Consider the following 13617-nt stretch of genomic DNA (forward strand, 5'->3'; position numbering starts at 1 on the left):
TTTGTAAATAGATCTTTCCTTTTTGAGGCTTTCTCCACTCTCCCACAAGAGCTTGTGGTATTAATGTTAATATGGTATTAATTAATGTTAATTAATGTTAGAGCTGAATGTATTTTTTTAACCAGTCCCTTTCATAATGTATAAAGTGTCACACATACCCTGTGTGACATTTTAATTAGGGTAAATGGAAGCACCAGATTATAAATTGTTATGCAATGACCAGTGTTGCAAGTACACCATACTCTGATTTTATGTGACTGATCTAGAGGTTTTTTAAATTGTTGAAACAACCGTAAACATCTATTAAGGTTATCCTTCTACAAAACAACAAAAGAAATTAATAAAAAATGTAAATATATATAAATAAACTGATTTACTACAGACATTGTGGACTTGCATTTTTAATATAAAGGCTGTTTTTACATCATTTGATGTTTTTCGAAAGACAAAAACAGGCAGTGTATTATTTCTGCAGAGCGATAGTTGTTCATTAGAAATTCACCTCTAAATTATGGGTAGGACAGTTGGCGAACCTCGACCCCCTTCCCCTCCCCATTGCTGAAAACTCTTGGTTTAAACACTCTCCTGCTAGCTTACAGCACAAAGCTAACATTGCCAGTGCAACAAAAATGGCGAGCAATATTGGAGCTTTCTAGTCGTACATTTTTGAGCAAATTTCCACCTTAGACAAGGAAAACAAAAACGTACATAGATCTTTTTGTCTGCAAGTGGATGCATCTGAATGGAGCGGAGCAGGGAGACTGTGGCCTGCCCATCTTATTTTCTAGACCACTAATTCAATCTTTTTTAAACTGCATTTTTTTATCTGCTCATGATTCACAATGATTTGAATAAGAAATACTCAGAAATGTAACTTTAATCTTAATTTTGTTTATACATGTTCTCCGTCAAAAGAAAAATGTCATAAGAACATGTAAAAAAAACACCAAAAACACAAGTTTCATCGGAGTGGGTATTTAAGACATGGAGGTGATTTAACATGATAAATCCTCCAAACAGAAGAAAAGGAATGAATGACAAGAAGGCAGCAATAGTGCAGCTGCTGTTAAACAAAAGCACCAGAAAGGAGCGAAGTTTGGATGTAATAGTGGATGTAATCCTAAAGTGAACCAATATCTATAATTTAGAGAGTTAAAACTAAAGTTTATGTGGCAAATTACAGCCTTATTCTCAAAAATAAAAGTATGAAAAATGGCAAAAACTGTTTCTTTGAACTAATAAACCTGCATGACACTGTTAATCACAACACATGCATTCCCAACAAGAAACACAGAAGCTGCATCTGCATTTTAGTAAAACATTATGCTGCATGACTCAAGTTAATCTAGTTTACATCTCAGCTCTCTCTCTTGCTCTCAGTGACATTAGTCTAACTTTCAATCTTCAATATGGTAGTTTTAATAAAGCTGGTGCTCTTCTCTCTTTCACTTAATGTCCCAGAGGGCTTTTTTATTCCCCTTCTCCATCCCTCTCTCTGATTCCTCCACCGGTGTAAGAAAAAAGTAATGAGATATGTGGATCAATCCTCCCGTCCACCATCGCCAAGACAACCACCACCACCTACACAGCCAAATAAATCCCTCTGAAAAAAAAGGCTGCTATGACAAGTTTCATCTCCCGTGCTCAAAAGTCAATCTAAAACAACTGTAGCGACCTGATTCAGCCTTAGGAATATCTAGGAAATATCACCCAATTGTAAACAGAGTTTGCATTGCAGTCAAGCGGGTAATGCATAGATCCTCTAAGATGCTCCTTAAATGACTATAGAGAGACATTTGTACTGCCTTGCAATGGCAAATGAATACAATTGGTCGGATCGATATCCAACCCTTTAGCTGAGTGGAGAATCAGGCTTACAAATCCATCATGAGACTGTTCAGGTCTCTGGGGAATACTGAGGGGCCTCAGGGCAGCTAAAACTTTTTTCCGCAATATAGGGTGCATCCGATTAAGTGTCTGGATGGCTCAGTTGGCTGGAAGTTGCAGCCATGTCAAACTTTAAGGCACATTAAGTGAGAAAAGAGTGAGAGATAAGATCTGCCAGTAACTCCAGAATTTGTTTTTGTCAGAAGCCTTAGAACGTTAGAACCTTTTACGTCTTAACTTTGTTTGCAAAATAAAGCAAAAACAAACATTACAATGCTAACTCCCAAAATTTTTTGGTAAAAATAAAAATAAATAAAACAGTCCAACACCGCTTCATGTTAGCTGTGTTAGCATACTCACAATACCACTCAGCAAAACATTTTGACAGAGCGCCGTGTACCTCTCAAAATCGCTGTGCTCACTGGCTGGGCTGCTGCTAAAGCGCAAAATTGTAGCTTCTCTGATGGGTTTTTATCACTATAGCAACATTTTTATTTTTTGGCCACCTGGAGATCTTAAAATGATCTATGTAAGTTTCAGAAGAATCAGCAAAAGCAAACTTTTGGAATTCCTTAGCAATTGAGTTAGTTAGCAAATAACAGTTATTTCCTAACTAATATGCATATTATATATAAGAATATCCACATTCATAATATGTTCATATTAGGAGAACGCCACTTTTGCGAGGTTGCCACGCGCACCCTGTTCAAAATTGAAAATTGAATTGTTTTTTTGAGCCAATGAAAGACGTTCTCCCTATTCATTATTTTGGCAATTTGCCTGCTGGGATATCATCATTTTTTGGTGTGTGGGTCATTCACTATGCCCAAAATTCAGGTGAGTCCACATTCTAGTGAGGGTCGAATTTTTGCTTAAAGGCAGAGTAAAAAAAAGAATTGAAAAAAACAATATGGTCCTTAGAGTCCAGGACTGCTGCAGAATAGAATTAATTCATATATAAGGCACTCCAGAAAATATGGTAGAAGATTTTCATGAATATGTAACTTATAACAGTGAATTGCAGAGCTACATGACATTTTTCTAAATGAGCAACTAAAAATGATTCAGAGGGGCTTGTAGAAGGAGCTAGATCAAGGCCTAGATCACTGTGATTAAAAGTATATTTACTGCTCCACAATGCTCTCTGCCATCACACTGTTCACTGGCAGTAAACAAACAGCAGCTTTCCATACAGCATATGTGTTAGCAAGAACGATTAAGGCGCACTCAGTTCTGCAATTGGCGCCCCTGCTTCCTGTTCAGCCACCAGCATCCGTTTCAGCATTGTTGCAAAAGAGTCACAGCATAGCGGCTGCTTCCCCTCAGTCAAGACGACCAGCCTGCGCAGCTTCCTGTCAATCTGCTGGAGTTTGCTGGTGTCGTGGTATTGTGACTGTGAGGTCTGCTGTTTCCATAGCTTCTCAAAAACACTAAACAAAAGACACACATTTTACTAAAACCTTGAAGTTACAGTTCAACCGCCCCCACGGATTTCTTAAGCAAGTTTCATAAACCCTGATTGGAAAAATATTACCTTATCTGCACACGTTGATGAATATTTACATACGCAGTAGCACACTTTGTTTCAGTTTTATCATTAAGCCGTTTGAATCCAACGTTTCCTCGTAACTTGCTGTTTTTGACTGTAAGTGTTGAGCAAAGGACATTAAACCTGAGTTTCTTCAAAAAAGTTTTTGTTTTTAGGGGTTTTTGGGGCAAGCCTTGTACACATTTTTTAACTATTTATATTTGCATATCCTATATGTTACTGTTCTAACTGTTTTAATGTTAAGATAGTTGTATATTAACATTTTATGGCTTGTTTTTGTGCTGTATCTTTGCCAGGTCATCATCAGTTTTCTTTAACCCTATATAATCATTCATATTTAAAACACACATTTCTGAGACGGAGGAGGTGGATGAGTATAAGTATTTGGGAAGACTGCTAACACCAGGAAATGAGATGACGAAAGAAACAGACGAGAGTGTAACATCCGCTTGGAAAAGATTCGGACAGTACAGCACATTTCTGAGAGATCAAAAAATGCCCATGTGTCTCAAGAGGAAGATCATGAACACTGTCATACTGCCATCAATGACGTATGGAGCTGAGACATGGTCACTTACCAACCGCCAAAGAGAGAAACTGGCAATCACCCAGAGGAGCATGGAACGATCAATGCTGGGTGTTACGAGGAGAGCTAAAGTCAGGAACGAAGACTTAAGATCAAGAACAGGGGTGAAGGATGTCATCGAGAAAGTGATTGAAGCCAAATGCAAGTGGGCAGGACACGTAGCCCGAATGAAGAACCACGAATGGGCTAAGAAAACAACAGACTGGACTCCGTGGGACAGGAAGAGAGGAAGGGGAAGACCGAAGAAAAGATGGAGAGATGACATCGAGCAGAAGGCAGGCAGCACGTGGACCCAGAGTGCCCAAAACCGTGATGAGTGGAGTAAGATGTGGAGGCCACCCGCCAGCAGTGGCGTGACAGGCTGCTGATGATGATGATGATGATGATGATTTCTGAGACACTTAACTCATTAGCATGATCCAAACCTTCTTTAAAAGCGCATTGTACATAACTTGGTCCATGTTTTCTGTCCTGTATTTCATCATCATTCCACTTCAGGCACTAGAAGGACTTTTCCTTCTCATTTCAAAATGGCTGATTCCATTGCTTGCTGGATTGAAATAATTCAAAATTTGTTGCTAATCAGTTCTTTATGATACAGTTACAGTACCCTCAAATACAAAAGGGGTTTATACAAATATACACTGTTTGTCTGAAGTTTTATGAACCACTGTTGTAACAGTAAAATCTGTCCAACACAAGAGGCCTTCAGCTCTGATCTGCTTGCTCAGCTGTTGGACAGGACAAGTTAAAAAAAGAATACAACCTGTTTAAAACCTGTGGGTCAAATTTAAGACAGTGGGTAATTAATGTGCTTTTTTCCCTGAACACTCATGTCAGTATCTTTGCATCTTAAACTAACATTGTTGTGAGCAAAAACTTACAAAGTCGTATATATTAAACTAATACTATCTATATCTCCTGTAAAAAAAATAGATGTTTTGTTAATTTCATTAAAGTATTTAAAAAAACATCTTGATTCCCAAATTTTTGACATTTCTTTCAATTTCTTGATGAAGTGGGCTACATGGGGTTAATTGACTCACTTGAACAACAGCAACAATAAAATAGAGTGTTTAGCAAAACCCAATACTGCCCGCAAAAACGTATCTCGCATTTTCCTGGTGCAGTTTGAGTGTGGACGGCCAGTACTCACACGCTCCAGCAGGCAACTGAAGCAAAGTTAACCTTGTGTGGATGTGATCGAATAGAATCTGAGAAGCTGAAAACCAGAACTGCATCAGAACCGAGCTGATAGAAGCAAGAACTCTACTTTGCTGAAGTTATTGTCAAAGCATTAACTCTACAGTGTTTTATTCTGTGACCGCTGCTGTTTGCAGTTCTTTCAATCCGTTTCGATTCCCAGGGCGTGCAATGAGCTAAAATCCAATGGGGGTCCTTAAGCAAGACCCTTCGTGCTGCTGCCTATCTGGGTCTCCCTGTACCTTGATAATGCAGGGTTGTGTCAGAAAGGGCATCCGGCTTAAAAACTCTCTGCAAACCACTTGTGCGAATCAGTGAAAGCTGCTTCGCTGTGGCGATCTCTATAGGTATAGCCGAAAGGTGAACAACAACATTCAATCCCTCAAAAAAACACTTTCTGGTCATAAGTAAAGACTGGGAATGCAACGATACACTTTCTTCTTGATTCCGTTTGAACCTCAACTTTTGGGTCATGGTTTTGTTTTGTATAACATAACAACAATAAAAAATGATAGTTTCCAGAACAAAAATTGCTCTAATAATGACAAATATTTTGTAGGATTTTTCACAAAGTGAAATGCTTTTATTCTTTTATTTGATTTTTTTTGTTTAATTTGTTTCTATTTTAATTACTATTAAAATAATAAAATAATTAATAAATTAATTATATTAATTGTAAAAAATAATTAATGCTATTTTAGAATTAAAGGTTCCTCATGGAGCAACCTCCTTCTTTTGAGCCACATAGCATTGATGCACATTTTAGGGTGTATTCAGACTGGACACATTTTGTCCACTTAAATTGAACCAGAGTTTGTTTTCACCGATGATAGGAAAGAAAATTTCAGTCTGAATACACCCGAGCCAAACCTCTTCTGGGACCAGGAACTGCTCTCTGACCCATCTTTCAATGTGGTCTCAGTTAGTTTTTAATCGGAAAGAGCTTCGATTCGCTCTGATTTCTCAATCTGAATACAATCTGTCCTTGCAGCAGAACAACTGAACCAAAACGGTCACTGTAGCTGGTGGTCAGGTGATGTAAACACAGTAAGAATATAGCAACAGATGAGCCCTTGACAAATATAAAGCAACAATGATATAAAAAAGGAAAAAAGGGTCCAATTTATGGGAGTGAAGTATAAGTATACGCCATTCATGTTATTCTGCATCTGTCAGTAAATTAAGAATTTCTGGAGTAAAGGATTTCTGTTTATCAAATTTCCTAGAGAACTGGATTTTGCACCTTTCAAAATGCGCACACTTTCACAAAACGTAGACGTTTAACTTCATGCTAGTAGAGTCTAATTTTTAAAGGGCTTTTGAATTTGTATTTCATCTTTAAAAGTTTGGTTGGTCTACATAAGTTTTTATGGATCACTGGCTCATTTCTACATGACTTTAAATAAGTTATTAGGTCCCTACTAAAGTCAAACAGCTCAAACTGTATATGTTATTTGATCATGTTTTCCAACATAATTCAGTGAGAACCAACTTAATGATTAGGAAATGACTCCTATGACTCCTAGATTGTTCCATATCTAAATTACTGTGTTGAAATTTGGGGAAACACATGTAAAACATGTTTAAGTTCAATTTGTTTCAACAAAAAAAGGCAAAGAGTATTATCTCTGGCAGTAATTATCCATCCAATTCATTATTCAGTAAATTAAAAGTATTAACATTTAAAGATTTAGTCGATTAAAGTATTTTAAAATTAATGCATGAATCACGTCAGAATTGTCTGCCACACCAGAAGATTTAAAAAAGGGCAAGGTACTTATAGTTTAAAAGAATGTGAGATTATCTCATTGCCAAAATTCAGAACAAAAACAAAGCAAAAATGTTTCAAGTTAAGGCGTCAAGACATGGAGCAATTGTAAACAACCAATAAAAGAAACTCAATCACTTTCAAAAAACTTGCTACAAAAATAATGTCAATAAATGTTGTTGCCGATTACAAGATACTAAAAGATAGAAATAAGATACAAACTTGAGATTGTAGGCGTTATTTTAAACTGAATTCTTTGATGTGAACTACAAGCATACCTATGTGGTATACTAAATAAATATACAAAACTAAAAAGAATATCTATAACAAAAAAAGATTCAGTAAACTTTACTTTGAATTGTTTTTATATATGTCACAATCTTTATTTGATATTGATATGTGGCTGGAAATAACGTTTAGTTCTGATTTGAGGGAAATTAAATGACACTTACATGCGCCTTGGTTCTGGAGATCCAAGTCTCCAAAAGAAGCGCAAGACGCGTCTTATGGAACCTGCCGGTGGTTTTCACTGCAATGAAGATGTCCCGCAGCTGCAGCTTCTCTAGAGTGCCTTCGATGTGCGGGTTTCCCGCACTCTGATCCTGGTGCTGGGATATGCCCCCGCTGCTGTTAAGCGCCGCACTTCGCGCGTCCTCCCGCGCGGAGCTGGGGCGCGCGCCGGAGGACGGATGCTGCAGCAGGCTGACTTTGACAAAGCTGCTCGTCCGTAATTGAAAGTCCGCAAAAACAATGATGAAACAAGTGAAAAGCAAGACAAGCAGCCTCCGACGAAACCATCTTTTGTTCATCATAAAGCAAAAGTTGACTAATTAAATCCCCGAAGGCTTTAAAATGACACCGGAGGCTTCCTCACTGGAAATCATCGGCATGATTTTGCTTAGTTCCGTCTCTTTTAGTAGCGGTGCATCCTTTCTGCTTCTTCTGTCAGGACTACAATTAACCGTTGTGTTTTACAGAAATTTCTTCATGACATAAAATATCACAAATAGCAACTTAAAAAAAGATTGAATGTGAATGAATTAACACAGCATTCACTTTCTCTTTTTTACTCAATTTTAAAGCCACTACCTCAAACTCAGCTAACTTCAGCGCTCTGCTCGAAGTGCCTGTCAATATCAGCAAGTAAGAAACCAGCACGTTCTGTAAGAAGAAAAAAACGCTCACTTATTTCCTGTTGAACTTTCAAAATAAACTCGATGCTTCCGGTTGAAGATCTTAAGTTTTACAACATTTTGCAAAATGTCATGTTTAAAAATGGAAATACATTTTCAAAAATGCTTGAGAAGCAACTTAACTCTTGTCAAGTTAGCAACAAGATCCAAAGTTCGAATCCAATCATCTTTAGATGTATCGTAAAAGCATTCCCAGTGGCCTTTAAATTATGATTATGCCATTTTTTTTAAAAACTGGGTCGTTTGCATAGTTTCTGCAGAGCAACAGTAGTTCATTAGAAATTATTCCTCTGACTATTAGCACAGAGCAGCCCCAACTGTTCTTCCTGTCACCAATCTGTTTCATGCTCTTTCACTACCTTATACCAACCTCACAAAATTCGATGCTACAAAAATGACAAGCAACATTGGAGCTATCCAGCCATAAAGTTTTGAGCCAGATGCTAGCTCAGACAAGGCAAAGAAAGACCTACATGGATCTAGTCATCTACCAGTGAAAGCATCAGAATGGAGTGGAGCAGGGAGCTTGTGGCCTGCCCAGTGTAATTTCTACATTAGAGATACAATCATTTTCAAATTATTTTTTTCATCTGATCCTGACCAACAATAATTTGAATAAAGAAATACTGAGGAATGCAACTTTGAGCTTAATTTTCTTTATATTTTTCATCCATCATCAAAAAAATGCCCCAGGAACACCAAACACGATGTTCATCGAAATGGGTCTTTGAAAATGTTGTGCATGTCTGAAACCTTTTCTTGATTTAAAGAAGTGAATTCACATGCCTGCCCTTGCTCACACAAAACAGCAAACTCTGCACCCTCTTCCTTCCTCTTTAGCACTCAGTTTCAGTTACACAATGTGAAGCTGTTTAAAAAACAACTACTGCATTTTTAAGCGTCTTCAGCGGTTTGATAGGGGCTTTAGTGGTGGGGCTGCACTTCTGCATAAATGAACTTCAGCTAAGGTTCACTTTGTCTGGGATGAGGGGGCCAGCAAAGTTTTTTTTTAACTCAAGGAGTTTCTCTTTAGCTCCTATTCTAGTCCAGGCAAACACCAAAACCCTTCATTGTTGAGGTGGATGCGTCTGACACTGGAGTAGGGCCTGTATTTTCAGGGTGTCTGATAACAAAATCCATCCCTTCACATGTTTCTCCCACAACCTCAGTCCTTCGGAAAGAAATTACGACTTAGAGAACTGGGAGCTCCTGGCAGTCAAGCAAGCTCTCCAGGAGTGGTGGCATTGGTTGGATGGTGTGAAACAGCCGTTCATGGTGTGGGCCGACCACAAAAATCTGGAATACATCTGTGCTGTCAAGCACGCTGGGCTTTGTTCTTCGACAGGTTTCACTTCACTCTCCTGCCGACCTGGAAGCAAGAACATGGAGAGTGCCCTTTATCTTGAGCACCAGAGGGAAGTGGAAATCGAGGATTTTGAGGGTGAGGCCACAATCTTGCCTCACAACATTGTGCTGTGAATAACTCGGTGGACTCTTGAGTGTAAGGTTAAATCTTCCATCCCTGATCCGTCTACTATTCCTGCTCCTCATGTGCTAAAGTGGGGACACTCTTCTCGTTTGGCTTGTCACCCTGAATTTACTCGGACTGCCTTTCTAGTGGTGCAACGCTTTTGGTGGCCAACTATGTCTTCTGACATACTGGTAAGCGCTTTTGTGTCATCTTGTTGTGTTTGTGTGGGTGTGTATGTGCGAGTGTTAAGGTTCCTTGGAACCCCCCCTGCTGGACTCCTGTAGCCTCTACCTGTGCCCTCCAGACCTTGGTCCTATTTTGCTATGGACCTTATAACGGGACTTCCTAGATCCAAAGGTAAAACTGTTATTCTGACAATTTCAAACATATTTTCTAAGTTGGTTCATATCATTCCATTGCCAAAGCTTCCATCTGCCAAAGAGTTAGCAGTAATAAACTCCCAGCATGTGTTTCGTCTACAAAACTTCCCGTAAAGATCACCTCCGACAGAAGTCTTCAGTTTGTGGCAACTTTTTGGAAGGAGTTCTGCAGACTCCTTGGGATCAAGGTCAGTTTGAGCTCTGGGTTCCATCAACAGACTAATTGCCAGTTAAAGGGCTACAACCAGGATCTGGGGACTACTCTGCGAGCCATGTACACAAAGAACCCCAACAGGTGGTCCTCTCAACTGACGTGGGCAGAGTACTCCTAAAATGCTCTTGTCAACTCATCAGGCTTCACCCCCTTCCAAACACCCTGGGGTACCAGCCACCCCTCTTCCCCCACCAAGAACATCTGGCCTCATCATCAGGTCCAACAGCTTTTGTTAGCCACTGCCAGCGCACTTGGAGGGTGTTTCGAGAAAGAATACTGAGGAACCAGGAAAGGCTAACCACCATGGCTAATCGCAGACAGGTTGCTGCTCCAGAGTATAAGGTGGGAGACAGTGTGGCTTTCTTCCACTGTAACACTAAGAGAGGGTTCCAAAAAACAACATCCTTGCCACATTGGTCCCTTCTCCATCACAAAGATCATCAACTCTGTGGCAGTTGAGCTGGATATCCCTTCCATCGTCAGGATCCATCCAGTTTTCTACATCAGTAAGTTAAAACCTGGAAGAGACTCTCCTCTCCAACCTCCTTCAAAATCCCCTCCTGTACCTTGTCTCATGGATAGTGGTCCAGTCTTCACCATTCCTGCCTCCAAGATGGTTGTTTAAGTTATCCAGTATCTGGTCGAATTGGAGGGTTACGGGCCAGCAGATTACCAGTGGGCGCTAGAGCGCCACATCCTCATCAAGGACCTGATCACCCGCTTTCATTGGAACCATTCTGACCAACCTCATCGGTCTGGGAGCTGGAAATAGGGGAGGGGTTATGTCATGTTCTGCTTGTTTTGTTTTTCAGTCGTTTTCTTTGGCTTCCTTCTGGCTGTGACTCATGTGTCCATTCTCCTGTGGAACCTGTTAATCAGTCACAGCTGTCTGCATTTTTGTAATTAGTCTCAGTGTATTAAAGGAACTCTGCTGGAGCCTTTAGTGTTGGCTTATTCTGGCTCCTGACTAGTTTGCTGAGGCCTGATTATTCCTTGAATATGTATTTTGTAAATTAAAATACCTGGACTTTGCTACTAATGTGCTTGTGGTGCTTCCTGGATCTGGGTTTCCTCCTGCTTGCCAAACCATGACAAAGGTAATATACTCTACGTGTGTGTCTGTGTTTTATGAAGTGTTTTAAAAAGTTAGGAAGAAAGACTTAAGCCACATAGTTTAAGGATACATTTTTAATTCGTTAATGTATCATGGCAAAGCAATGTTTATTACTGTAAGACATTTGAAAAAGTGTTTTTTTTGTTTTTACTTTGAATTTTTTTTAAACTAAAACTTTAAAGGAAACTACACTTCTATTTTCTTTTTTTGTTTATGTTTTAATTGTATCCATTTGTTTAGAAGATTTAACACTCATATTTAGAAAAAAAAAACTGAAGCAAAGAGTATCTGACATCTCAAATTTTGCCAGAGTCAATGTCCAACGTTTGAGATCTTTACTTTGCAGTGGAGCTTTTAACAGTGAAAAAATAACTTGAATATTATTACGTTTCTGAAACAGTTCAATCAACTAATAAATATTGACACGTAAATGATTCAAGAAACATAAATTCTCACGTTCTGTTTGAGAACAGATGAAAAATGATAAAATGCTACCACGACTGTTTCTTGCTCATGGCATTGTTGAAGTAACAGTAAATTGGTTAAATCAGAGATCACCAATGCTGAAAGTGAAAAATGATGCATTTCCCCTTGTGCTGCAAAGATTTGAGAGGTACTGACTGTTAGAAAGCAGTCGGCTCTCCAGGGGTGTTTCTGTTGTCTTCTGTTCCCTGTGCTGCTGTCTCTAGAGACTGGAACTTAAAAGAGAGCTTGATACAATTAATTCACATCAGACCCTCATCACCACCTTTGTTTATTTGTCCTTTCTCAGAGTTCTCACCTTACATCAATCCCTGCAACTTGGCTTTCTGTCTCTCTTCCACTTCCACTGACCAGCTGCTTTTTTTCTTCCCCACTACTCCCAGTGAGGACAGCCCCACCCGTGCAGGTCCCGCAGGTAAATCAGAGACACCAGGGCACACCCAGGGCAGGAAAGGCCCAGGATCACCTTACGGCCTAGCTGAAAAGTCCTTCTCAAACAGCAGAAGCATCGAAGTCCAACTTTGAACAAAGAGCCCTGGGGAGTCAGGGGACCAGACCCCTTTTCAGGGCTTTGTGTCGGCATGGGGACTTGGACTGCACTCAAGAAGCAGGATTGGAGATGCACAGGTGATCAAGTCATCAGATCAAAGGCTCTGGAAACTTCAAAAACAAGATCAGGAGCTTTAAAGACTCAATGAATGAATCCCTTTGAAAACCCTTTGACATTCACAGATATACAAAAAAATGGCATTGCTTTTGGGCATAGTGCATAAATACATTAATGTTATTTGTTGTGTATTCACTTGTGCTTTCATTAGCAAGTTTGCGTGTGTTTGCGTATGAGTGTTTTATGGAGTTTGGGTGTGCATACGCGTGTGTCTAATGAACTATGCTTGTTTTTTTGTCTGTTTCTGTGCATGTATGCATGTGTTTTATGGAGTGTGCATTTTTCTGTGTACCCATCTGAGTGTTTCTAAATGCAATTGTGTGTTTCTGTATGCCTATGCATGTGTGTATTTTTCATGGTGTGCTTGTTTCTGTGTTCGTAGTTGTGTGTGCTTTACGGAGTGTGCGCTTTTCTCTGTGCATATGCATGAGAATTATAGAAGGGGCAGCTTTCCATGTGAATGTGACGTGCACACGCATGCATGTTGCGTGCACATTAACTGGAAATGGATTAACGGGGTGGGGTGGGTGGACGGGACTTTTGACATCGTCTTGTACCTTATCAGAAAGTAGGTGGAACTTATAGCACATGACCAAGGAGACAAGCATTCCAGTGGTCAAAATGAAGCAGTTAAGTGGGATGTGCTTGTCCCTTCTCCAGCACGTCACCTGGATATAGAGAGGGTGTATCAGGATGTAGGGGGGTAACAATGAATGTATTGTTTTGATGACTTTGTAGATTATGTGTTAAAAAAGTATGCAAACAATGCACAGGGGAAGGTGACGTTTTCCAGATTCCTTTTATTTCTTGCAAGATAAGTAAGTGTAAATTAAATATGTGAACGATTCACACACCAGTGTGGCTCCACCAGTGTGGCTCCACTGGTGTGTGAATGTCCCGGTGATGGTCAGAGGGGACCATGGGCGTGAACTGGCAGCCACGCCTCTACCATCACCAAGTATACATGAAGAGTGAATGAATAATGGACACATTGTAAGCGCTTTAAGCGTCTGGAAGACGCAGATAAATCTAATCCATTATTATTTTAACAAACAAGTAAACAAGAATTGATGACAAATCCATTCACATTTCAGTTTCATAT

General features: G+C 39.6%; 1 protein-coding gene and 1 long non-coding RNA gene across 3 annotated transcripts in view; one reads left to right on the plus strand and one right to left on the minus strand.

Moving 5' to 3' along the window:
• Positions 1-8147, minus strand: part of LOC101155324 (beta-1,3-N-acetylglucosaminyltransferase manic fringe-like) — a 38153-nt gene extending 30006 nt beyond the window's left edge. The window contains exon 1 of one of the 2 annotated variants that reach the window (XM_023959192.1): positions 7446-8147. In XM_023959192.1, the coding sequence (XP_023814960.1) occupies positions 7446-7805 (360 nt within the window). In that variant the 5' untranslated portion in view covers positions 7806-8147. Of the gene's footprint in view, positions 1-4014; positions 4189-7445 lie in introns of those variants that run through there. The other variant, XM_023959197.1, reaches the window with a different exon arrangement.
• Positions 8148-8864: 717 nt separating this feature from the next.
• LOC105357446 lies at positions 8865-13298 on the plus strand. The gene is made up of 2 exons (XR_911370.3): positions 8865-11348; positions 12232-13298. It is a non-coding gene; the product is annotated as an uncharacterized LOC105357446 (long non-coding RNA).
• The last annotated feature ends 319 nt before the right edge of the window (positions 13299-13617 follow it).

Source organism: Oryzias latipes, chromosome 1 (genome assembly GCF_002234675.1).
Source record: "Oryzias latipes chromosome 1, ASM223467v1".
Lineage (NCBI taxonomy): Eukaryota > Metazoa > Chordata > Actinopteri > Beloniformes > Adrianichthyidae > Oryzias > Oryzias latipes.